General features: G+C 41.2%; 1 protein-coding gene across 2 annotated transcripts in view; it reads right to left on the bottom strand.

The window, feature by feature from the left end:
* The window catches only part of MAN1A2 (mannosidase alpha class 1A member 2), a 156,422-nt gene extending 130,725 nt beyond the window's left edge, over nt 1-25,697 (bottom strand). For both annotated transcript variants that reach the window (XR_006164933.1, XM_032995637.2), the window contains exon 1: nt 24,800-25,697. Coding sequence is in view for 1 of the 2 variants with exons in the window: in XM_032995637.2 (XP_032851528.1) it covers nt 24,800-25,107 (308 nt within the window). In the remaining variant the exon portion in view is untranslated. The remainder of the gene's footprint in view (nt 1-24,799) is intronic.
* Between the last annotated feature and the right edge of the window lie 369 nt (nt 25,698-26,066).

The following is a 26,066-nucleotide window of genomic DNA, read 5'->3' as shown; positions in this document are numbered from 1 at the left end:
TCAATTCAGCAACAAAAGCAGCTGAAAATGTCTATCAACTGAAAGATTTGAAACCATGTATCTGTAGTCTGGAAAGCTTTTCCAAGGCTAGCAAAGGGCTCTGTGCAAGATGCAGCTAGAGAGAATGAGAATGAGGTCGTCAGAACGAGACATCATTCCCCACAGTCATGTTCTCACCAACAGACAGCTCGCTGTACAGGAGCCAAAGAGATGGCTTACAGAGAATGAGAAATAGGACGTGTTACTGAACATTTAAGAATCAAAATACTTCAGTGTGGAGATAATGTATGTTTCTCATGCAGGTTTCTCATTTTCAAAACTCAGTTTCTGGAGGCAAGTGACAGCCTTTACCTCCTGACTAGATCTACTAACAATTTGTTAATAGATACTGAAATTCTGTTTCCAGAAGATCAACCATCACTGAAAAACCTGAATGTATCCCAGAACTTAATAAAAAGGTATACAAGGTACATCCACATTAACCTAACTTGAAGAGGATGCTTTACAATGAGTGTGCTTTATTCATAAGTATACACGTTTTGGGGAAAACCCATGGTTAACATGCCTGTCCCCAAATACGATCCCCCTGTGTGAAAATTTATGATATTTGAATAGTTATAGTGAGTCTGACTCACTAAAACGAGTCACTGGTGATGTGTTTTGTGCACCTTCATGATTTTGCACCATCAAGATCTTGCTTCTACCTTTCCTGTAAATTTCAGGCCCGGGTGCTGCATACAACAGTAATAATAAAAGCTCCACCACTCTACCAACTCCATCTATTTCTGGATTCAAACTGCATGAAACAACCATAAATTGGAAAACAAGTTTTGAACTCACGTCTGTTTACACTGCAGGAACCACTATATAAACATACAAAAGCTGTTGATTTCTACAGCACTGTAATCCAATTAGAGTCATTAAGGAGGTTTAAATGACAGTCTACTTGCCTTCAGTCACTCAGCAGAATACTTAAGTGTTTGAAGAAAATACACAGAGACTCAGAAATTAAAAATTCTACTGCTAGCTGTATCATCAGCTCCAAGTCTTCCAGGAAATGACACTGAGACAAACACAAGAAAACAGTAAGATGAAGAGAAAGGTCAACAGGTATTTGAGGGAGTTTACAGGAGATAGTACAAGGGCTTCTTCTGCAGACAGATATTCTCAATGCAATTACCAATGATGGACAGCATGAGCTACAAGAACTGTCATTCTACATTCCAGCTGAAGACATATTTTACCACATATATTCCAGTATATGACCCTAATGAAAGAAAAATCACACCCCTAAATACCAACACCGCATGTTTCTTCTGAGTTCTTAAGCAACTAGAACTATGTGAAAATACAGAATAAAGATAATGAGAAGATTGGAAATGTGTGAGCAGCTGACACCCCCATCCCCCCCACGTCACACCCAAACACCAAGCTCCCCATCCAACATAAGAAAGAGTCAGCAACAGTTTAATGCATGTAGATAGCACTACATTCAAATACTCAGTTAAAGAGACCTCAGAAAGGATCAATCTAAAAATATAAAAGATTGGCAAGAAGCCCAGCATAAACACATACACCAAAATGTGTTAAACAGTTTCCCTATGCAACTACCTACCCCATCCCGCTTCTAGGCAACATAAGCAAACTCTTAGGATAGAGTATTTTCAGTAAATCTTCAAAAACCTTACCTAATGGAAAGCTGCTGCTTCCTTCTAGTCACCCCAAAACTTATTCTAAAGTCTCAAGACAGAGGCTCAAGTACCATGAAGCTACAGCAGTAGCTACTTGAAAACAAGCAATATTATTAAAAGAATCTGTGATTAGACTATTTTTGCCCGCAAGAACCAGAAATAGACCTAATAATTAGAATCTGAAACTAGAAACAGGTGCAAGTTTTCTTTTAAAACAATCAGTGCAATTAACTATTGCAGCTGCTTATGCAGGAACGCTGTACGCGCTCAAAGCATCCACGGGCTGTCTAAACGTCATTCAGAGAAGACCACAAATTATAACGCTTGATAACCGAATCACTACCTGAAACTTAATGTGCTTTAATTATACACACAGTAGTGAGCCTTCTGAACTTAACAGCTACTAAAGCTTCACTTGCCAAGACAGTGTCTTTTAACATGTCTGTGACACAACAGGCTCTTTAGAAACTGAATCGCAAAAAAATGAAAAACTTTCAAATTTCTTCATAAGATTCAAGATCAGAAAAGAAAATAAAGAATAGAATGGAGTCAAGAAAAGAAAAATGGCCACCAGCAACTGTTCTCTCACACTAAAAAGCAGAGCACTGGGTCACTACAGCAAAAGGACCACCAGTTCATTATCATTTGGATTTTCAACAGATGGATAGACAAGAACTGTTAAAGCACATGCATATCTGTGAAAGTCTGTCACTCAGAAACAAAGCCCTGTATGGAGATTCTAAACTTTTTCATCAAGTTTATTCTTCAACCAAAGGCTACTTTGAGACATGGTGAAACAAAAACATAGGCACTAATTAAAAAAAAAAATCCTTGAGAGTCAGTGCCTAAAAAGCATTTTGCATGTTAACTATGAAAGTTGTTTTTTCCTCCAATCTTGCAGCATACACAATATTGTAACATCCACACATATTACAACCCCATCATGTTCTCCTAGTATATGGAGAAAACACATTCATGACACACAAGGACACTGGACATATGCACTGATCCTCACTGCCCAGAAAATTAACCCAAACTGCAGACTCCTGGAGTGGTTTCTTTTAGACAAAGATGACTGTAGAATTTACTTCTGGCAAGTGATTAGAATTGCATACAACATGAGTACTGCTCCTCAAACAAGGAATATGAGAGAGTCCTTATTCAAGTCCTCTTATCCCTCTCCATCCAGTTTCAGAAGTTCTTCCTCTTGCTGTCACAATTTCCCTTGACCTTTCCATGTTCCTATTTCCTGTCTTCCTTTACTGTTATTTGTACCCACGTAGACTCTGCTAGCTTGTTTCCTTGGTCTTCTGCAAAGGCATGGCCACCACTCTGCACCTGTCCTCCTCACTTTCATCATTCAACTTCTAAGAGCTAGGCAAGGGAGAAGAGATCATTAACTCACTGATACAGGTCCTCTCTTTTAATTCTAAATACCCCCTTCTTAAATTCCATGTAGACCTCCTCCAAACAAAACTTCCTTCTACTTCTGCGCAATAAATGATGTTCCTAACTGATCTCTTTTGCAGTCAAATCTTAGACCAAGAATTCAGGCCTTCAGCCTCCTTCAACATTGCTCTCAAAAACTCTCACCTCTAATAAGTAAACTCACAGATCCCATTTCAGATCTACTTTCTTGTCTAAACCAAAACCTCAGTCTCTGACTTTTCTTTGTCACTTTCTAACCAAATGAACTGCAACCTAACTTTTAATCTTTCTCCCACATCTTCCGTTCAGCAGTGGAAACTTCTCCATTGCCCACACTGCCAGTGTCTGGGCATTCTTCTCATTGGCTTGAACTTGACTACACCTAAATTTTGCTGCTTAGTTTCCACGTATTTTAAACACAGTTTTTCTCAAACCATACAGCTAGAAGCCCTCCGAGTTTGATCTTGTTCTGTTCTTCTAGCAATTCTGTTATGAAGACAGTCCACTTTACTTGCATTTCTGTTTGATTTTTTTTTTTCTGCAAAAAACAATTCATTATTACGTATTTCATTCATTATTCATATATTTTTCTAGGCACAACAGAAAACACGGTCACTTCTAGATGTCCATTATGTTAAATCCACATACACCCATACTGATCATTAAAGGCCACTGCTGCTTGCTACTCCTGTGTCTGTCTCTACCCAATTGTTTTCCTTTGTCTTGTAACTTAGGCAGGGCCTTTGGAAGCAGCTCTGGAATGAGGACAGGCAAAACCCTTGGGGAATATATTTAGAGAGAATTTCAAAAACACGGATTGAATGGGCACACAGAATTTGTAGAAGGGATTGGAGAGTTGAAGTACATCCCTTATGCATGAAGAGCAAGCCCTCTGCAAAACTGAAAGCCAAATAATTCCTTAGTATTGCTAAATATCTTTTATAAGATTTTGGAACGTAGCCAGAATCTTCACAGATCATCAGAACATAATACACCCAGTTAAATACTTTATTAATAAAGTGCATTAACATAAGACATCTCTTGTTTTCTTTCACAATGCTAATAAAAAATACAAAACATACCTTCCAGCTAAGAACAAAGCAGCATGCATTCCACTATCAAATGTAGAACATGTATAACTTTTGAAGGGAAACAAAAGACATGCAGACAAGGGGTCATCCTTCAGGAATTATTTGCTTCCTATGTTACAAATGTTAACATGAACAGAGTTGGGAAAAGTTACCTTGAGATTCTGTCAAGTGCTGGGACCATTAGCAAAGGCATTTATTCCTCACCTCAGTCTACAACAGCCATGTAATCCCAGGCATCAACTCAAAAAGGAGAAGGGTGCCAAACTCAAGTCAATGGCTTTCTTGGGACCCGAAAGCACTGTCATAGCTGGTACAGTCTGCTGAAGTTTTTACCAGTGAAGAAAGGCAGATGTTTTTTACAGCGATTCCAAGAGTTGCATTCATATTAGCAGGCATGCATTTGTCAGCGCTAGGAAAGGTCACTGCAGACTGCGTAAGCATTTTAAGCTTACATGAAATTTCTTAGTTTTGTAATTACAGTATCAGCTGAAACAGATTTTCAGAAAATTCCTATCAACTATTTCAGGAAGAAACATGATACTTTTTTTTTAAGACTACAACCACAATGAATGCAACTTTCACTAGTGAGGAGCAAATGAAAATGTAAGTTACACAATGCTTTACACAAGTTTTCAACTACATATAAGCAAGCTCATTCAGTTTTTAGCATCTTAATGACATTCAGGTACAAAACCACTTTATTAGGAAAAGCAATAGATGCATGAAGTTCAACAATGTAGATTTTTCAACCACTACAGCTCTATCAAACATCTCATTTATATCCTTTCTGCTTATACGATGTAAAGAGAATACAATTACATTTGTCTCAAGGCAGTAACATCCAAAAGTAGGCATTTTCAGAATTTTTGACTATTAAAGAAACTTCATTTAACAGCTGAAGCTAATTACTTCTGTGCAGAATATTAAGCCTCTGCAGAACAAGGTCTTAAATCTGATTGCCAAAGCACTTACAACACTAGTATACAGGAAAAAAAATATATTTTTTAGCAATCAATCTTACTTCTAAAAAAGGACACCAAAAAGCCTAAGTCTTACTAAAAGTTTATGAAGTTTAGGGTCTCTTCATGTTTTATTAAGAAACCTCAAAGGGAACAATGTTGCCACCTACTCTGTGTAAAGGGACTCTGAATAGCTTCCCGTCTCCCAACACCACACTGACCGGAACATCAGATCTTCCTTTCCAACTAGTACCCCAATGAGACAGGTTTGTTTGGGCTTTTTTTAAAGTAATAAAGACGGAATAACTTTACAAGACGCAGGAGTGAAACATGTGTAGACTATAGGAGTAAGAACCAGAAAAAGAAATCAGTACTGAACAAGAATTGGGTAGGATAAAATGTTAGAAATGGGCAAGATAGTAAGAACAAACATATGGAAACAGAGAGCTTATTCTGATTAGGCATTTGAACAGCACCAAAAGCTAGTAGGATACTTTTCATTCAAAACTGCAGAAGCCTACTACAATTAATGATGTGAAACCACAGAATTTTCTACTATAAACCACTCTAGGTTGCTGGAAACACTGCTGCTGTACAAATTTAGATATGGGTACAGCAATATATTTATACTCTACAGACCACAGTCAAGTCTAACACAGTATGGACAAGCATCTTGCATACTGTATTATTTATTGATATAAAAGATCATTTGGTAAAGGCAGAATAATACATAGCTCATCCTGTGATACTGAGAAAGCGATTAACTTGGTTCTCTTGCAAAAGCAATTCGTCATCTCTGCTTCCTATTAAAGGAGGCATCTTTATAAATAAGCACATTTACATATAGGACAAAGCGGTCCCACTGATGTTGATGGCACAGATCAGATACTAAGGCATATGCTCACGCAAAAAGAAACAGAACCAGAGCATTCCCATTATACAGCATCAAGCTGTTCAGTATTATTTTATGTCCAGTCTACTACTACAGCCAAAACCTAAGTTTCCAGGAGAAGAAAAACAACCCACCACCACCCAACCAACCCACCACCACCCAACCAACCCACCACCACCCAACCAACCCACCACCACCCAACCAACCCACCACCACCCAACCAACCCACCACCACCCAACCAACCCACCACCACCCAACCAACCCACCACCACCCAACCAACCCACCACCACCCAACCAACCCACCACCACCCAACCAACCCACCACCACCCAACCAACCCACCACCACCCAACCAACCCACCACACAAAAAAAAAACAACCAACCAACCAAAAACAACAAAGAGGCAAATCCAGCAACACAAGCCAGGGAGGAAAATCCTTCGATGACATTCCACATATAGATTATAAGCTTATTCTAAAATGAAAGAACAAGTGGGGACGTAACTTGAAAAAAAATTTGCCAAAAGAATCCCCTCACTTAAAAAAAAAAAAAAAAAAAAAAAAAACAAACCAACAAAAAAACCCCCACAACACTAAACATGAACAATAGTAGAAAGCAGGTAACTCCTGGTCTACCATTGTTTTGAAAAAAGACCAAGTAAACCATAAGAGAGACAAAGAAAACTTTTCAAGCAACACAGTTAAGCACCTCTATTAATCCACTTTATATAATTAACTTGATTTTATTAAGAACAGGGCTTGAAAGTTTTATTTAGTTTCAAATAACAATCAGAAAAAAGTTAAAACACCAACTGTGAACAATAGTATTTGGCTGACTTTTGAAAGTAAGTAACCTTAAGAACAGAGCTTGGGACACTCAAAAAAGAAAAATAGGGTGCCAAAAGACGTTTGCTGTATAGAATCGTGTTTGGGTGTAGAGGGGTGTTTTTCATGGAAATTAAGAAGCAGCAATCACTAAAAATTATTACAGTCATTTTAACGTCAGAGTGGTTCAAAATGGTAGGGCTGTAGCTTTACATCCATAAGGGACTCCACCATTTGAGCTGACAGGATGACAGCCTACTGCTATCAGTTACTATGTAGGTCACCAAGAGAGGAAGAGAAAAATACCTTGACAGACTTTCACACCTATCAGCTTGCAGCAGGAAAAAAAAAAAAAAAAAGAAACTCCAGCTACAGTTTCACATTATATTTAAGCTGATTAATACCTAGCTACTGCCAAGTCAAAGGTCTCACTCAACTTTGCACCAGCTCTGGCACTTGTCAGTGGCTGGTCAACTGATTGAGGGTCTTAACACAGCAGACTGCCTGGGGACTTGGCAGTGCTCTCCCGGGCATTTGTCTGTTCTGAGGCTTTCTGCATGGGGTTAGGTCCCTGAATTAGCTGATGATGGGGTCAACTGAAAGCCAAAGCTAACATGGGTAAAGAAGCAGGAGCAATCTTCTCTCATGGAGGAGTTCACATAGCCTTCCCTTAACAGAGCCTGCCAGAGGCAAATGTGTAAATTGAAGCTTTAAGGTGAATGGTATAACAAGAAATGAAACTAACAGTAGAGCTCTGAGGTAAACGGTCAAAGCCAACAGTAATAAGGCAAGGATCTGCTGGAAACTGAGGACTACTGGATAAAGTCATGGGGAGATAAATGAACTGCCTGGACAACCCACACAACACCTAGAGCAGAGATCACCAGTGCAAGCACAGGCTGTGGCAGCTTCAGCTTTGGGAAGTTCTTCTGACAAACTCAGAGGGGACCCATCTGCAGACCCAACTTCCAGTCGGAGAAGAGATGACATTGCCTTCACTGCGTGCCCAAGATAGAGAAGTCCGCTTGTGTGGACTGGTAAGAGACTATCCCTGGATGAGTAAGAGTTGCACACCATCAGCATGGCTCCCCTCTCCTGCTCACAAGTCAGATAAACAGTGAATAGTAACACAGCTTCCCTGCTGTTGCTCCAGTGAGTCACTGATGGCCAGAAAAATCAGCGGTTCTGTGTAAACAAGTCAACTAGCATGCGAAGGATGCCTGTATGTCCACACATGTTGCTGTTTTATTAGGTTAAAGATTGGTTGTGTATGACTGCAGCATTAATAACATAATCAACAGTAACAGCTAGAATACTGGTTTATGTGATAAAGGATATTATAACTGTATTCCTTGTGTTGGTCACCATCTCTGTGCAAGTGATTCTTTACATTTCAGGGCCTCTGCTGTCCTTTACTGCTTTATGCTGGTACTCAGAAGACCAGGCAACAGTCAGCCAGTGGTGAGCTGAACCAGCTGAAAAATCCCTGATCATTTCAGGCCAAATCAAGTCTTCTAACTGGCTGGCTGCCCAAGCACTGCTGTTGGGGCAAGGATACAGGCAAGATTAAATGGCTGGGGACACAGCAGAACATGACATGAGCTTCAGGTGTTACCAACCTGCATGTTCAGGGATGTTAAATTAGAGCCCAAGCTATAAGGGTCATGTTTTCTGCACACAAACTCACGTGACCATTAACCACTGTCACTCCTTTCCCCACCATCACCTCTATCCCCTCACTTGGCCATATGGTTTCCTCTCCTTGAGTTTATCCCAATGATACTGCTTCCTCCATCAGGGAAGAGTCACTCCCTACCATCCTAAATTTTATTTATGCCTTGCCGAGCACCAGCTTGTTTCAAATGTCTCCTCTCCCCAAGGCCACTCTGATTAGTCATTGATATCTCACTCAGCCAATGCCTGCCTCTCCTTATGCCTCAGACAACGCTGATCTTTTCCTACCTAGGAAAAAAACTGGATGAAAGCAAACAATGCTATTTCACAGTCGCATCACACCTCTTTTATTTTGCTCCGTGTGCAATTCCCATCTTCAGTTTCCAAAGAAATAAATTAATTGCTGTTCCTCACCACAACCAAGGTCCTCTACTAGCCCTGGCTCTACCTCCCACTCCAGATTCCTGTTCCTAATCAGGTACTACTTTCCCTTTTCCCACTCCCTATACGGGAAAAATGAGAATTCTATTACCTGAAGCAATGTCCTCCTCCTGATGTCTGTGTTCAAAAGGGGGTACCACGGTAAGTATGGTAGCTCCCTCCTTTTACACCATAAGTCTCAGCAGCCTGATCTCCAGCAGTAACCCCCAAGTCTCTCACAAAAAAAAAACCGCTGGAGAAAATTAGCTATTTAAAACAATAGCCATGATATTAGTATGGTCTTTGTCTAAAGATTCTCAATTGTTCAAATATAAAATGACAGCAAAAATACACCTAGAGAAAGGCTACTGCAAAGTGAAAGTAGCAAATAGTGTATAATGTAGGCTTAGAGATGGCAAACTTTCAGGTAAGCAGATGGTAGTAGACTTCTCTGCACAGGAAAGCCTCTGGCAGGTCCTACAGAGCTCTAAGGAAATGACTACCCTCACACAGATGTTCTGTTGACACAAGCCACCACATTTCCATAACGCTATTTTACTCACACAGCCAGAGTTGCTTTGCACATCCCAGATTCAACAGTGCTTTAAATATCCTGTTGGAAGGATCACCTGTACTGCTCAGATTTATCTTCTTCCTCCATCTCTAATGGTTATTACATAGCTATATGGCAAATTGATGCCTGTGTATCAATTCATTTAAAATAAGAATAGTAGTCAACATGCATGGTGCCATAAGCCACACACTAAAATGTTGTAAGGCAAAGAACATGAAGAAGAGGAAGAAAACCCTGGGATCTACCCTATGACTGATATATGCAATTCGTTATGGGGGAATCAGTACTACTACGGGCGTGCAGCTTACACAGGTCTACAGCAATTTCTGTTGACTTGCCCCTCTCACCAAGAAACAGTTATGCACAACCCACTTGGCTAATACAGCACCAGTGCTAGTCACTTAGTCTTGCTGTGGCATGGGAGCAGCATCTGACTTATCAGGAAGACAGAGATCAGCTCCTTGCACTGCAGGACTGGCAGGATCGCACCAGCCACCATCACTCCCTTCCCTCCCTCTGTAGCCACAGTTTAAAATGTAGTCCCGATCCACAGAAACTGGAAGAATTATGAGGCAACAACAGAAAAAAATAAATTAATTTTAACTCTGTCTCAGAATATCAATAGCTTTCAGAAGGTAGTATTTCATGATATGTCAGGAGAAAAACACAGACAGGACAGGAGATGCAGAAAATGTTCTGTTGTTAAACACGGTCCTTACTTATTTCAGGGGAAAAAAAAACACGAATATTTATAACACTGATACTGTGATTCAAAATTATTTTATATAAGTTGACACACACTACAGAGTGGATATACTTTTAACAGTAATATTGGATTAATTAAAATAGAAATACTCTATAGAAGTTTTTCTCCCATACAGCACCACTTGGACTGGTTAGAAAGAAAGAACAACAAAGCTTTATACTTCTCTACTTGGCAAACTAGCCAAAACACTAACTAAAGATAGAGCAACAAAATACCTGGAAATCATGACGTATGGTCTAATCTCCACTGTTCTGTATAACAAAACTGTATCTCATTACTCCCAAAGTTCTTTAATCTTGTCAATAAAGCAGAGGATGAAAGACAACTGTGTGGCAAACTGTTTAGCCTTCCAGGTGCTTTTAATAAGTTTCCACATTAAAATAATCCACCTTGGTAATAAACTACATGATTTTGATTCAAGAGACATGTAACTGGGTGTTGGTTTGTTTTTTGGGTTTTTTTGGTTTTTTTTTTTTCCTTTGAAAAAAGGCCAGAAAAGCAACACTGGATCAGTAACTACCCACCCCAAAAAATATAACAACACAAGGCCCACACTACTCAGTACATTTATGAATATGGAAAGCAGGTTTTTGTACATCAGAAGAGAACACTGTCCCCACCACAGAATCACAGAAAGGTGGAAGTAGAAAGGGACCTCTGGAGATCTTCTGGTCTAACCCCCCCTGTTTACCCTGTAGGTGGCCACCTAGAGCTGGTTGCCCCGGACCATATCCAGACAGCTTCCCAATATCTTCAAGGATGTAGATATCATTACCATAAATTATTCAGTGGAGTTTCCTCATATAGGAGCAAATGGCAGAGAATGAGTGATAAGCTTCACTCTGAAAAAGACACCTTCCCAATTGCACTATCTTCCCAACTGATAAATAACCAGGTTACTAAAATCCAGCACATAGTCTAAGGAATAACTGACCCATAAACAAGGTAAGGATGTTAAGACCATGATGGTGAACGAAATAGAATGCAAAAAAAAAGTATGACAGAGGAAACTGTGATGTATAAACTACTTTTACACATTACAATTAAGTCAGCTAAAGATGACTTGGCATTCTTCAGAAACTGCTAAGCAGATCTTTGTTTCATATACATCTGCAATAGAAATATTGTCAGGATACATGAAGTGAAACAAAATACAGCAAATGAGCAATGCTTCAGTAGTATATACATCCAGAACTCTAGTACAGTAGTAAATCTATTATATACATTTAGCACTATCATGGATGTTTTTCATAAACCTATGATAAAATTAACAGATTAAAATGAAGCAATGAAATGTCAATTAACAGCTATCGGTGCTATTTTCAGTATCAGTGAAACACTAATATTAACATGTTTTAAAGACTACACATATGGGCTTTAGATGTATGCAACAACAGAGGAGCTGGACACATACTCCTGAGACGACCAAGACAGAAAATACACAGAAGTACCCAGAACATGAATCTAAAACAGACGAGCAGGAGATACAGAATGGCTCAGTGATTTGATCTTTGAGTTGTCCTCATCGATAGAATTTCAGATATTTCAGATAGCTCTATAAACAGTACACACTGTGTTATTTTCCTGTTAATTCGCTTAATACAATCACATATACATCCAGCATAAAAAGTCAAATTTCTTCCTTCTCTACCACCACTGTAGTCAATTTTCTAAATTCCCAGCAACAAAATGCAGTTCATGGACAACTGCAGTCATACGTTTGATTCCTCTAAGATTAAATTAAGATCTGTTTGAGTAGCTCAAATGATTACAGCAACATCCTCACCCCTTTCATGAAAAAGAGGTTATTTCCCTAACAAATATATTATCCATAATATAGCAGTACATAATTAAGAAAGAGATGACTTAAACAGGATAATATTGTTGATTTGACTAATGGAAACTCTGGAACTAGGAAACAACCCACAACTATTTCCTTCACTGGCTGTAGGCAACAAAACCATGTTTATTTTGACAAGTTCAGACCCAACAGTTTCAAACCCACCGGTCCAGAGTAAACAAGCGTGCAGTCCCAAGATCACCAAACTAGGCGATTCAACTCCTTACGACCCAAATTCCAGCATGAGCTTGGGCTCAGCTCCACCAAAACCAAACTGTGATGCTATGAGAGGATACTCTCACAGCTCTAAGCCACAAAAGGTAAGAAAAAGTGTAGAATTGCTGAGACACTAATTTAAGAGAAAAATATTGACTCAAAAAGGCATAAAATCTGAGAGAAAAAAAAAAATTGAATCGGAATACATTGATTCAGCAAGATCAAGAATCAACCCACTACAAGAATCAAAGGAGGTTGGTATTCTCCTACCTTCCACCTTCCAAGCCAGCAGGGACTCGCTGAGTTGGTAAGCACATTAACCCTCTATACACAGCCGAACTGGCTAGGCTCCCTGCACAAGCCAACAAATAATCGCTGTGTATCTCCTGCCTGAAGAACCTCTGTGTGTGCTAGAAGATGCCGAACACCTACCCATGGCAATTTTAGAGAAAGACCCTATTTGTGAAGATTAATGCTGTGGCAAAAGATCATAACCTTGTAGCCACTGTCACGCACAGAAGCTAGCATTAGTGGGAAGTTCTTTTGAACCCTAAAGATGCTGCAAAATCAATCACCCAGACCAGGAAACAGAAACTTAATTCCCTGCTCTATAAGCATTATGTCACCTTCAGTCATTGTCATTTTGGATTCCATAAGGAAGTGATGGGAGAAAAAAAATAAAGAACACATAACAAGGTATTTAAGATGCCTGTCAAAGCCTAATGTAGCTTCCCTTCTTGAGGATTACTTAAGTTGTATGGAGGCTTTTATTTTCCTCTTGCTTCTCAGAGGTTAAAGTTCAGTCATTCTTAATGGGTTAAAAGATGAGGCAGTATCAGCCACCAGTCACCAGAACATTTCAGGACCACACGTAACCTGTGTGGGAGCAACGTTGGGGCAAAGGCCATCTGGGATCTGAAAACCAGCATGGCCTAAAGGGACAGAAGAACTGCCGAGTTACACTTCCATCCATCTCCTCCTCTCCCTCTCTCCTCCCAGCTTTCCCATCTCCACAAAGAGAAGATGGTGACACTGGTTTAGATGTTTCAGAATACACCACCATTGGATAGCACTTGCCACCTTCACAGCCCTGTTTTATTGCAACTGTTGAGCACTGAACTAAAAACAGTAGGGTCAAATTGCTAAAAATAAGCACCCAATTTCATTAAAAGGAGCAGTAGAGCAGAAACTAAAAATAAAATATAAAACCAAAAATCGTCTGCCACATTTGAACAGCTTGATGTAAATACAAGGCTTTCTAAATCTCAAAAGGCATTCTATTTTAAGCATTATTGAACCCACACAAAAGTTGGTGAGGCAAGGTTATGGCTGATGCAGTTTAAGGCAATTTTTCAAGGCAGCTTGGAAGAACTCTACTTACCATCTGCACAGGTTCCAGAATTTCTTCTTATTAACATAAGTCAGAAAAATGAATCTGCTAAGTATAAAATTTAAGGAATAGTTTAATTTTTTATGCTCGCACATATTTTTTCTAGTGACTAGAACACTAGACAGTATTACACAGTTTGATATTTTTCTAAAAATTCCATAGTATGGACCCATGAAGGTTCAAAACAAACTTGCTAGGGAGCCAAAGAACAGCCAGCAATTATAACTTACTCAAAAATTACACACACCGCTTTGGAGTTCGGACTGGTTGTTGGTTTGTTCACTTATTACTGTATGAAAGGAAGCTGCATAGATATTTCCTTGGGTTTTTCACTTCTAAACTCAAAAAGCATTTTGAATTTTCCTGGCATCACCATCAGCAAATTCTAGAGTACAAAAAACTTTCAATAATATTGTATACCTTAATGGACTAAACTGCAGTCTTGTGCTGGGGATTGATCAGGTGACTTGTGTCAGCATCTGAACCTCCCAGACCAAGTAAAGGTGGCATTTTCTTTGCAGTACCTTAAGTTTCTCCTGCAAGTATTCCTGCAGGTTACATTACCACTTGAAACGTCACATATTTCATTGAACATAATGATTCAGGCATCTTGCCAAATTGACATGAACGTGTCAAGCCTAATTTTTCTTTGTAATGGCAGTAGACTGGATGATCTAGTCCCACTGTAGTGTGACAGCCAGATGCTATTCTGAGAAAATTATGTTTAAAGAGGGGAGAGGGGGTGTCAAGCAAATGACTATGCATAACTGCAACAGCATATCCATCTGATTAAAATTAGTGCTCTAGTGATTTACAGAAAGCAAAATAAACACATCAAAAGACTACAGATGTATAAAAGCCAGAGCAAACCAAGGACCTGGGGTTCAACAAGTGTCAGTAACACAACCTCAAAAATTCTGTCATCTCACAAACATACACAAGAACAGTCACCATTAGGCATCTGACTTCATGAGTCAATGAAGTGCTCCCATCGCCTACTCTGGTCAGCAAGCAGCTATCAAATGCTGCAATGCCAACACAGGACTCGATAAAGCCAACCAGAAAGACTACAGGTTCTCCTCTATCAACGTTTGTGCGTTGTTGTTTTCACATCAAGTAACACAAAGAATGATGGGGTGATGGGAGGAGGTTTTGTGTTCATTTTAAGTGAGTTTTTCTTGGTGTTTTATAAAAGAGCTTCCTTTGGTTACCAATACAACTGTGAACGATTCCCAATTGTTCTGTTCACCAGTACCACTACAAGAATAAGCCGAATCAAGTTCATAAGAGAAGTTATTTATAAAAACTTCTAGTAGAATATCAGTCACCTCATTAGTCATTGGTTTTAAAGTTTCACGTGCAAGTACTGAAATGACAGCAGTGACAATTGATTATCTACTTCACTGAGCAGTTTATAGATATCATATACACAGATACTTTTGTATCCCTTCCATAGGTATCAGTCCCTCAATATGGGAAAGTTCCCAGACATGATATAAAACTAAAAAAAAATTCTCAGTTATCAGGGTGACAGTTACCACAGTGCCGTTAAGTTCCCTTCCACCATCTGGGATGTGAATTAGTAACTCATTTCACATAGAAATAGGCATAACAGTCATACTCTATGAACTTTTCACTGCATTGATCTGGACCAGCTTAACAAGTGCAACAGTTAATGGCTCCAACTTGACTGTTTTTAAGTACCTAAAACATTATTTTTAACAGTTCAGAGTAACCACAAATGGTTAAAATAACGTGCAAGATACAGCGATAAAACTGAAGTTAAAAATTGGTTTCACTTTTAGCACTTTTATCATTTGTTTTGACTTTTCTTATTTACTGGAAAACAGCTGCTTCACAGACCCATTAATATTTTAATTGCTGTGGATTCCACTGTCTCTGGAAGTGGAATTATTCACAAAAGATGAAATTTGAACTCCTTGAATATCCTTTATAACATCAGAACTCCAGGATGCAGAAGAGCCCACTTACCCCTCTGCAGTATTTTTTTCTCCAGAACACTATGCATTGCAATTCAGAATTCAATACATGTGTTACTTAATAATTTGGAGAACACTTTCCACTCAAATAGAAGCCAACGACAGCAGAACAGATGCCTTTAGGAAACTAAGGATGTGTGATTATAGCACTGGGAAAACAGACACATGCTTGTATCATCTGCAATTATTAAGTTTAGAATTAAACAGTCTTCAGTGTTTCCAAGATAAACCTGATTAACAAGATATTTAAAAGGTCGCCAGAAACATGATTCTCAGTGAAACTAGTTCACACTATAATTTTTCAGGACCAAATTTTCCTCTCTCTTTGGGGTGAAAAAAAGGAAGGGGTGGAAGAAAAGAATACTGTATCTTATCGAGGAAAATAACTCCCTTCTCTAAGAAACATCTCTCCCACTACTTTTGACATCTCAAACAAGCCCAGAGTGCGGTGGGTGTTTTTTCAAGTTTTGTTTTTACAGCACAGAGCAAATTTTATTTCACAGAAGTAATGAAAACAAGCAGAAAGTCAGCTCTGGATCATGATTTTTTTTAAATATATTACAGAAAGTACGCAAGTACTCTGGAGCAAAAGCAGATCCCCTAACTTGAATAGGGAAAACAGTAAATAGCACTCAAATTGCAATACATTTGTAAAGATCGCAAGATACCCAGCAAAATCTGCTGAGGAAACAGCACATAAGCTACTCTTACTAGCCAATAAACCTAAACCACAAGTACAAGGCAGTGTATTGAGCACAAGTGCACTTATCCAGCAGGATGTTCAGAGCAAGAACACCGCAGATGTGATCTTCCCCTTCCCACTGAAGAATTTAAGGGATATGCCACTCCCACAGCTGAGACCTTTCTTACTCTCTGTGAGCACGTTCAGGTTGATCCAATAAAAAGTAAAACTGATTAGTCTGATTTACCACTGACAGCTACCTGCTCATAAGTGGCCTGACTGTACACTTCAGCAGTTAAACCATGTCAGCAGGTCCCGGAGAAAAATGGTAACAAATTACTGAGAGGAAGAAACTACTTCTGCAGCTTGCCCGTACAAACTTCAAATGCCTTGCTGCCCTGGAGAGCTAAACCTCAGCTGAGATGAATGTCATCTTGCAAAAGTCTTCCCGGTTGATGTGAAAACTGACTTTTCTACACGCTGGTGTTAACAGACGCAAAGTGATCTCATTTAAGAGCTCTTAAATCTTTATACAGCAAGAAAATAATTTCATCCTATGCACTCCCTTAAAGCTGTAATTTTACTCATCAGTTTACATAACGTTAAGACAAATTAAAACCTCAAACTTTATCTCTCAAATAGAGTAACAGAAAATAACTAACTGTCCATTGTAAGCCTCAATGGCAGCGCTAGAGCAAGGCATTCGGGAAGCATTTACAAAATCCACTGGTGGTTTAAGAGGTGACTACCAAGTAAGAAAGCACATAAAACATTAATGAAACTAATGCTGAATATCATATGCAAGGTAATCCAGTTCATGGGTTTGCATCGTAAGAGTATTTTTGAAAAAATGAAGGCAGCAAGACAGAATCATAAATACAATTCAAAGTTTGGGCGAATAAATCCTGCGAGGAACAGAAATAACACAGCCTCATATTTCACACGCAACAGCCTTTAGCTTTGTCCCAGCTTCCCACCAGCTCAGCAACGCACCCCATTGCTACCGGCGTCCCACAGACCCCAGCTCTCTGATCTCCAACCACCCTCCTCCAGCCAGTCCGCGAAGCACGGAGGACGCGTGCTGTGGCTCGTGCAGTTACACTCGTGCAGACCGGGTTATCACAAATGACACTTGGGCTCACGGCTCTGATTCTGCCTTCCGCACCGTCCCTGATTAAGGTCTTTCTCTTTCACCCAGCACTGAGATACGCACGAGATACAGAATGTACTTATTTTGACAGGTCACATTATTTTGAGCAGTCAGAGCTGCCAATAGACGTTACAGGGGAGAAAGAGGGAATGGAGACCAGAACAGGGTCAGTAAGCATTACAGGTGAACATACAGCACAGCTATGTAAACTTTGCTTAGGAGACAAGGCTAAAGGTACCTTTAAAAAGCAGTCTCTAGATTAGAGAAGAATGTTGATAAAAAACCTGTAACATATCTTCCCAATTTATTGATTTGCTTTATTTTATAAACACCAGTGAACCTGACTGGGTACTCAAAACCAAAAGAATGGAAGTTCACCAGGGAAAATGATCTCCCTGATTTTTTGAGACCTTCAAATCCTAAGTAACACAAATAACACTGAAATTCCACATCTTACGAGTGAATAGATAAAGGTACATAATTTGCTCAGTACAGGACACTAGATCAGACAACAACATAAAGACAAAAGGAATCAAAAGCCTGTAAATTTTATGAGCAAATATGTATTACAAGAACCTAGCAGTTCTCAAAGCTTTTCCCAGTACTCCCCCTCTGTGTATAAGTGTATTCACTCTCAATACAATAAGCTAATAAAGTAAAATCTATTTGTTTAATTTGAAGACAAATGGCAGCAGTCATATTGATCAAATAAAAGGTAAATAACTACACTGTAAACACAGGTACTTTAGAAAAGTTACAATCAGACAAGACACTTAGAGCCCTCACAGTTTTTATTTCAAGGTTTGGGGCAGCAGGAGAAAAGTATTTTTCTCCTTTCTTGGCCTTGCTACCTTGTTGGCCTGTTGAACATTGCCCACAAACAATTAACTTGCAACAGAACTCTGAATTTTAGTAATAAAGTGATAATTAGCTAGTGAATTAAGACAGATGATAGCACTCACTCGAGCCTGCACCTGGAAAGGAAGAAAAAGAACAAATCCCACAAGCTATACCCAAACACATGCCTTCAAGTTCCCACTTTGTTAAGCTGAATAACTGCTCTGAAGAAACAGCTGCCTACCCATCAGGCCAGACTTTTCTCAATATTAAGAGCTGCAGTAATGAAAGTATGGGACAGTGAAATAAAAGTGCTGACCATGATTTGGACTTTATGGGCTTCTTAGGGAAGGACACAGGAAGAGATGAAAGGCATTACGAAATTTTTCCTCTTTGCTCGTATTCAGTCTTAGTTCAATTGTTGTGAGAACGTGTACACATACAACACGTGATGCTGCCAAACTTGTAATTAGATTTACACACATATGTTGTAAGGAAGCAAAAGCCCATAACTCAGAACTAGCTGAGTAGGATCGAGATGTTTGCATTTACTACAGGAAATTGAGAGGATCAGAAGATGGGAGAACTCTTATATTGCAATATGCCCACAGTTAGCCATGCTGCTTACTATTGCCTACACTGCTACCATCATCAAGCAACCCACATTTATGCTAACGTTCTTTTGAGATTTTAATCTTCCAAAACTCCCAAATGAACCAAAGTGCTACCGCACTTCGCAAAGTCCCACCCACTAGCTGGCCTAAATCCAGGCAGCAGACTTTCTGCAGTTTTCCCACACCTGATTTTTTTTTTTTTTTTTTGCATGATCTACACTTTGTCTACATGCTGGAAAACAAAAAAAAAAAAAAAAAAAAAAAAAAAAAAACCACACAACAAAAAAACAACAAGTTAAAACTTACTTTTTTTTTGTTGTTTAAACTGGAAAGGATAAGAACTGGAGAACACCAGCTCTCAACTCCTGTCTTTCATAATACAGGAAATACTTTGACAAACTGGAGTACAGCAAGATAACTTGAAGCAAGCAGCACTCTACATATGATGTAGGCTGTTCAGCAGATGGGGGGGAGGAGGTAGGACATCTAGACAGATGGTCTAGAATTCGCGTTTTGTAATTCAAAGATGAAAGCATTTCTCAGCCTACAATATAATGGACTAATTTCATCAGAACCTTCAAAATAATACAAGAGGGTACCTCTTTCACAGTCTAATACAACTTAAGGAGAAATTAAAAATTATTTTAAGGTATAATGTGAGGACTCCGGAAGAAATCAAGAGAAACTCCCGTAAACCTTCAAGTACCAGCGTAACTTCAAGCCTGTTTTCAAAATGGAATCCAGAACAGAGAATGACCCATGGCTACTAAAAAATCCAACTGAGAAGTCTCCAGGTAAAGATGGGCAGTGCCCTTTCAATAGCTTCAACAGCTGAAGACTGACACCAGACAGGTACAACTTCTCTGCCCTAGACATACAAGATGTTTCTGAACCCTGACTTGGAACATACTTCTGCTGTCCTCCTCATCTCCGTAAGTGTCACCATGAGGACCTGCACCTCCTGCGTGTTGCACCCTAAAACTCCCTTGCTTCTAGATCAAGCACCTCAGCTTAAACTCAGCACCCACATTTCAGAGAGACTGTGGAGTCTACTCTAAAGAGAGACTCAATTTCATGCAACAGAAGATTGGACAGAGTAGGAGTTGGGACCCAGACAGTACAGTGCCTCCTGATTTTTCAGGGGTAAAAAAAAAAAAGGTTCTCTGAATCACCATAGCAAATACTCTCAATTACACTAATAAGCTGTGCCTCAACCAAAGGTGGGAAAGGAAAAGCAAAGAGTTTTACGCACTTTTACACTTGATGACATGGCAGAGGATGACAGGAGACACTGATCCCACTGAGAAACAGAGGTTACATTATCTCCTCTGCCCACTTCTACTGTGGCTAAGTCAGTCATACAGACAAGAGAAGATAAAGGTATTCAAAAGAAGCATGTTATGACTGCCATGTTTCTTAAAAAAAAATACATGATTTAAAAGAAGAAATTAAGACTGAAAGCTCTTCAGAATCGTTTTTGTTACTTTCACCTCTTAACAGCAGAGACAGCAGCTGCTACTGCCATAGAGACAACCATATACTGAGCAACAGAAGAGCACTTCTAGACTGCTGCCATACAGCTGCTGACCCACAACTGGTCATATCAGACCGCTGAGCTTATAAATCAATACTCCTTAGCTTCACAGAAACAAAGTCAAAGGCATGATTAACACTGATCTATACCTACTCACATACAGAGGCCAAGGCAGTTGCGGTGGTCAGTTGTATTTGCAGCACCTGCTATTGATCTGACAACACAAGGGTTGGTAGGTTTTTTTAAGCACAGGGAGAAACTACAACTCTAAGCAATACGCAGGAATTTAGCAGCTAAAGATACAGCTCTGCAAATTCTGAAGGACTGAATTGTTGGCACAACAGTAGCCCAAGTGCTGTTACAAAGTGGCTTTGCAGCTCTGAGCTCATAAAATTACATTATTCGTAGCCTCTTAAGATTAATGTACTTTTACCACAGAAATTATCTTACTTTTGTCAAGTAATATAAAGAACATCTGCCTGACACATCATTAAAGAAACAAGTTTGCTCAAACTTCATGTTACAGATAATCTTATTTCTAAAAAATCTGATAAATCAAGGAGATTACAGGGAATCTGCATTCTCACTCATTTACATTAGATGCCAAGAGACCATAAGAATGTTTTGGTTTGGTTCCAAAGCTAACTTTCAGACCTGGTACTGAAGGATAAAATGCCTAAGATAGCTGAAAAGTAACTGGGTAGTGAGAAATACCTCTGAGTGTTTGTGTGGCAGAGGAGACGCAGAGATTTGGGAGAAGTGACAGTTATCTAAAACCATATAACAAGTTTTGAGTGACACAGAAGTTTGTTTGGCAAGATGCGTCTTCAAAACTGTGCTGCTCTCGCTCCAGAATCTCTGTGATATTTTATTTGAAACGGAGAGAACTTCATCTTTGGGAAATGAAATCAATTTTTTAAAAGCAAGTGTATGCACATACCTTCACAGGTCCTGGATGAGTCTTTTCCACTCTCCCTCCTCCCAGAGGCAAAATTTTGTGGCACACCTTTCCAACATTACTAACCCATTCCCCATGCATTATCCTGTAAGTGCACATGAAGAGCTTACCCGTGAAATGAACAGCTAAAAATGAGTATTAACTTGCACTACAGCCCATCCATTTCCCAAAACATAAATTGCAGTTTTATTTCAGATTTTAACCATCATCTTATAATACAGTTGTTTTTCTCTGGATGATAGGCAAGGACACTGTAATTCTTGAACAAGTACCTAAGGCCATCAGGAAGGGAGTGGTGTTTGCCCCCCTTCTTCTGCCTGGCAGGGGAGAAGAGGAGAAGGACAGGAGCAGTAAAAAAGCAGATTAATGAAAGATGTAAAGTTAATGTCGCTGAGGGGTAACCACTGTAGTAATAATAATTAAAACACTCAAAAATGTCACGGGGGCCCAGGGAAAGAGATGGGAAAGGAATGTGAGGAATACAGAGAAGATCCAGTGAGAACCACTGTTTGTACATCCAACACTAAAGCATGGCTGCATGACAGCCCTCTACCTACATCACTGCTGTCTTCTGCTAGAAGATAGAAACATTAATATCCTCCAGTAACCTACGAAGTTCAAAATTTAAGGGGTAGAGGTAAATGCAAATTAAAATATTACAGCTTATATACCAAGGCAGCACCATAATAATGATATGTGGTTTTTATAATTTGACAGATTCACACAAGAAACACTTCCCTTCAGTCACCCAATCAAATCACTCGTCATTTCATGATCAAGTGTATACTTCACATGAATGACCTTTGATCTTTCATCCAGTTTCTTCTTAAGATCCACAATTCTTGGAAATGCAGCTTGTCAATTCATCACCACACTCCACCTCCTCCTTTGTATTACCAATACATTAACTGCTCTCGATCTTTTGTACCGTAACTCCTCAGTGCCATCCAAAAAACAAACACTTAGAGTAGTTGACGCTTGACTTTTCTCCTTGATAGTAAGCTGAACAAAGTTTTCCATCCCAAACTGAGATAACAAGTAATCTAGAATTCACTACTGAAGATCTACTTTCTCAAAATATCATTTGTCAATGTCTCTGCAATACAGCAGCAGGAACTCAGCAATGAAAACGGCAACAGGTGGTTTCCTTTATGAAAAAGTCACAACATAAGCTCCAAACTAACAAATAGCCTGTTGATAAAACTATGTGGTAGTAAGTTCCAACAGTAAAGCACATAACCTTGATTCACAATGCATATTGTGGCATTCACACAAATATCTTACAAGCGGGTTAAGCAGGCAGGTTTTTTTAGTAGTTAAGACATGCTTGGAGGAATCCGATGGTTTGCATGGCTACAATAGGAATAATAACTATTCTTGCTCAAATAATAACTCAAAAGGCAGCCATAAAAAAACTGTACCTGCCAGATAATTTTGGGTGGGGGGCAGGGGGAGGTACACATATTCATGGAAAAAAAATAGGGGAGTTAACTGATGACAGGATAACCACTTCATTTAAGAACAGATACCAAACAAGCAAAACACATTTAGCTCCAACAGTTGTAAGTTACTGCTTATCTACACAGATAAAAATGGTACGAATTTTGTTACTAAAGCTATAGCCTCAGTAATTACACCTAAAGAGAAAACCTGAAAAGGACCCGCTTACACGTGTAGGTTAATCAAGAGCATCACTCCAGAACTATCAGTATCAACAAATGCTCTTCTGTGGCCCATCTACTGGGCAACACATGGTACAACAACAGTCACAGCTGGAGTTCTGAAAATTTCTGAACTCTTCTTTCTGTTTCATCTGTTTTCTATTTTAGAACCTGATTTTGACTGCATGTACTGCAGTGACTGGGGAAGCCAAGAAATAAGATCACAAAAAAAAAAAAAAAACAACCCAAACCCACAGTGGAAGATGAGAACTTCAAAAGGCATATTAGAAAGCATCTAAACCTATGTTTTGTGCAACATTTAACCGCACCAGCAATTAACATCATAGACAAAAGAAGCCCTTGTTAAATATTAAGCAACCATGCCCTTTCAGTTCAGGAGAAAGCACATCATAAGTGCCCCAATGCATCCAACAGCAAAGATGCCTTAAGTAAAAATACCATATCATTCAGGTAGACTTTATAATACATAACAGATAAATAAAAAGAGGCGATTATGCCCTCTCTTTTTTAATCTAGCACAAATAGCCTTTAAATAATTCTTGTATCATATCAATAGGATATATTTTAAACTGTCCTCAGAGAACACTACCAGCATAAGTAACATTTCTTCAAATTTTTCCATATTACTAATTTGAGTATGGAGGAGCATATATTTTACCACACATCATCATCACATTTTACACATCTTTGACAGGGAGATCAGTCAGCTTCATTATGATGCAGGCACTAGGGTAGGGTTTAAGTAATTACATTATGTTGAAGGCAAACATACAGTACAACCCTCATTTAAATTTTTAATCTCAATTTTGAAGGCTTAACTTCACACGACCCAGTCTTGAACATTTAGAGGTTTGCACTGCACAAAGCTTTAGGTGGCTCCAAAAAGCTACCAACAGCATGACATTTACCCTTGTTACTCTTAATTACTATTTTGTCTCCAATTTCTTTACACTGGCAAACACAATTAAGGAAACTTAGCCACCTACACCTCCAATTTCCTGGAATAACGTTATAACAAGTGATTTTAAGGGCCAGAAAAGGCGATTGTGCCATCTACGCTAATTCTGCATCCTGCACGTCGTAGGCTGACAACCTCTGGGTCACAGCATGAAGTCTTTGTCAGATCAAAGTTTTTGCTACACTATTTAGCAACAAGCAGCTGTCGAGTGAGCACATCAAATCTATAGAAAAGATGCAGCAGTTTTTCAGTCACTTATACTACCTCCACGAGTGCCATAACTTAACCCCCTTCTTTCCACAGCTGACCCAGGGAATCAGCTAGGGTGAGAAAACCAATCAGTCACTGGAGGAGTGCTCACATTTACCCTCCCAGCCCTCGCTAGCCAAAAGGCTAAATTCGCAGCGGAAAACAAAAGCCGGAGCCACAGCTCGCTACGGCAGCTGGAGGACACCAAGCCAGCGCTCAGAAGTTGATACACGATGGGAAGACCTGAGGATGTCGGAGAGAAGAGCGACAGCAGTACGGGAAGGACCTATTTTAAGGGATCTCCCTTTCGCCCTGTCCGGCTCCCACGGGGACCCGCTTGCTCCCGTAGCGGGGAGGAAGGCACCTACCTGTGCCGGTGCTCGTCGTGCCCTTGCCCGTGGATGAGGAAGCCGCCGAGGTTCTTGCCCCCTTTGCTGGTGTCGACGTGAGGAATGAGCACATCCTCCAAGCCCAGGTCAAAGCGCTTGTGCTTCGAGGAGTCCGGGAGGAAGAAGAACGCCCCGAAGCACAGGGTGATGAAGGCACTAAGAATAAGGAGCAGGATAAATTTTTCGGAGAGTCTCAAGGTAGCCCTGTGGTGCGGGAAGGCGGAGGCCCCCAGGTTCAGGGGGGGCAGCCTCCGCCCGGAGAGCGGCAGCAGGGCGGGAGTGGTCATCCTTCCGCTAGCGACCACCCGGCGGGGCACGGCTCATCCCCTCAGCCCCTGCGGAGGGCGGCCCGGGCCCGGCTCGGCTCGGCCGCCTCCCGGCCCGGCGCGGGGGCTGAGGGCGGCTTCACCATCCTCCCCGCGGGCGCCGGGCCGCGTTCCCCCCTCGCCCGCCGAACCACCGCGCGGAGAACGGGAGGGGAGGGGAGGCGAGGCGAGGCGGGGGGGGGGGCCGGGCCGCCCCAACGGCCCCCGCCCCCCCGGGGGGGTCGGGCCGGGACGCAGCCGCCCCGCTACCTGCGCGCCCCTCTCCCTCGCCCCCGGGGCCAGCAGGGCCCGAGCGGGCGGCTCTGGTCAGCGACGCTCCCCGAGCGCCGCGGCCGTTCGGCTGCGAGACGCCACCGGCAGCGGCGGGCGGCGGCGGCGGCCAGCTGGAGGCCCGGCCTGGCGCACGGCGTCTCCCCGCCCGCGTCCCCTTGGCCGGGCCGGGCGGAGGCTCATCCCCGCCGCGCCGCCCCGCTGCGAACGGCGCCAGGAACGGCCGCCGCAATTCCACTTCGGACCCGCTCCCCGCCCCCACGGCGCCTGCGCGGCGGCAGGCGGCGCAGGCGCACTGGGGAAAGCGAGGTCGCGGGGAAGCGGCTGCCAAGAGAGCCCCGCCCCCCTCGCCGAAGGGGCGGGGCGGGGGGGCGGGGCCTGGCCGCGCCGGCCCCCGGGGGCTCGGGAGGGCAGGGCCGGGCCGGGCCGAGCCGGGCCGGGCCGGGCCGGGCCGGGCCGAGCCGAGCCGGGCCGGGCCGAGCCGAGCCGAGGGGTTCGGCGGCTTTCCCGGCCTTGCTCCTGGCGGGTAAACGGCGCCTCGCCGCACCGTCGCGGTGCGGTTCCTGGCCGCGCTCTCAGCCGGGTCGGCGGCTGTGAGGGTGGCGGGTCGGGCAGCAAAACTCGAGGCGTTTTGGTTTGGGTTTTTTTTT

Source organism: Tyto alba, unplaced genomic scaffold, assembly GCF_018691265.1.
Source record: "Tyto alba isolate M040663 unplaced genomic scaffold, T.alba_DEE_v4.0 Super-Scaffold_14, whole genome shotgun sequence".
Classification (NCBI taxonomy): Eukaryota; Metazoa; Chordata; class Aves; order Strigiformes; family Tytonidae; genus Tyto; species Tyto alba.
The sequence above is the reverse complement of the archived record's forward strand: the minus strand, read 5'-3'. Positions and strand labels throughout refer to the sequence as shown.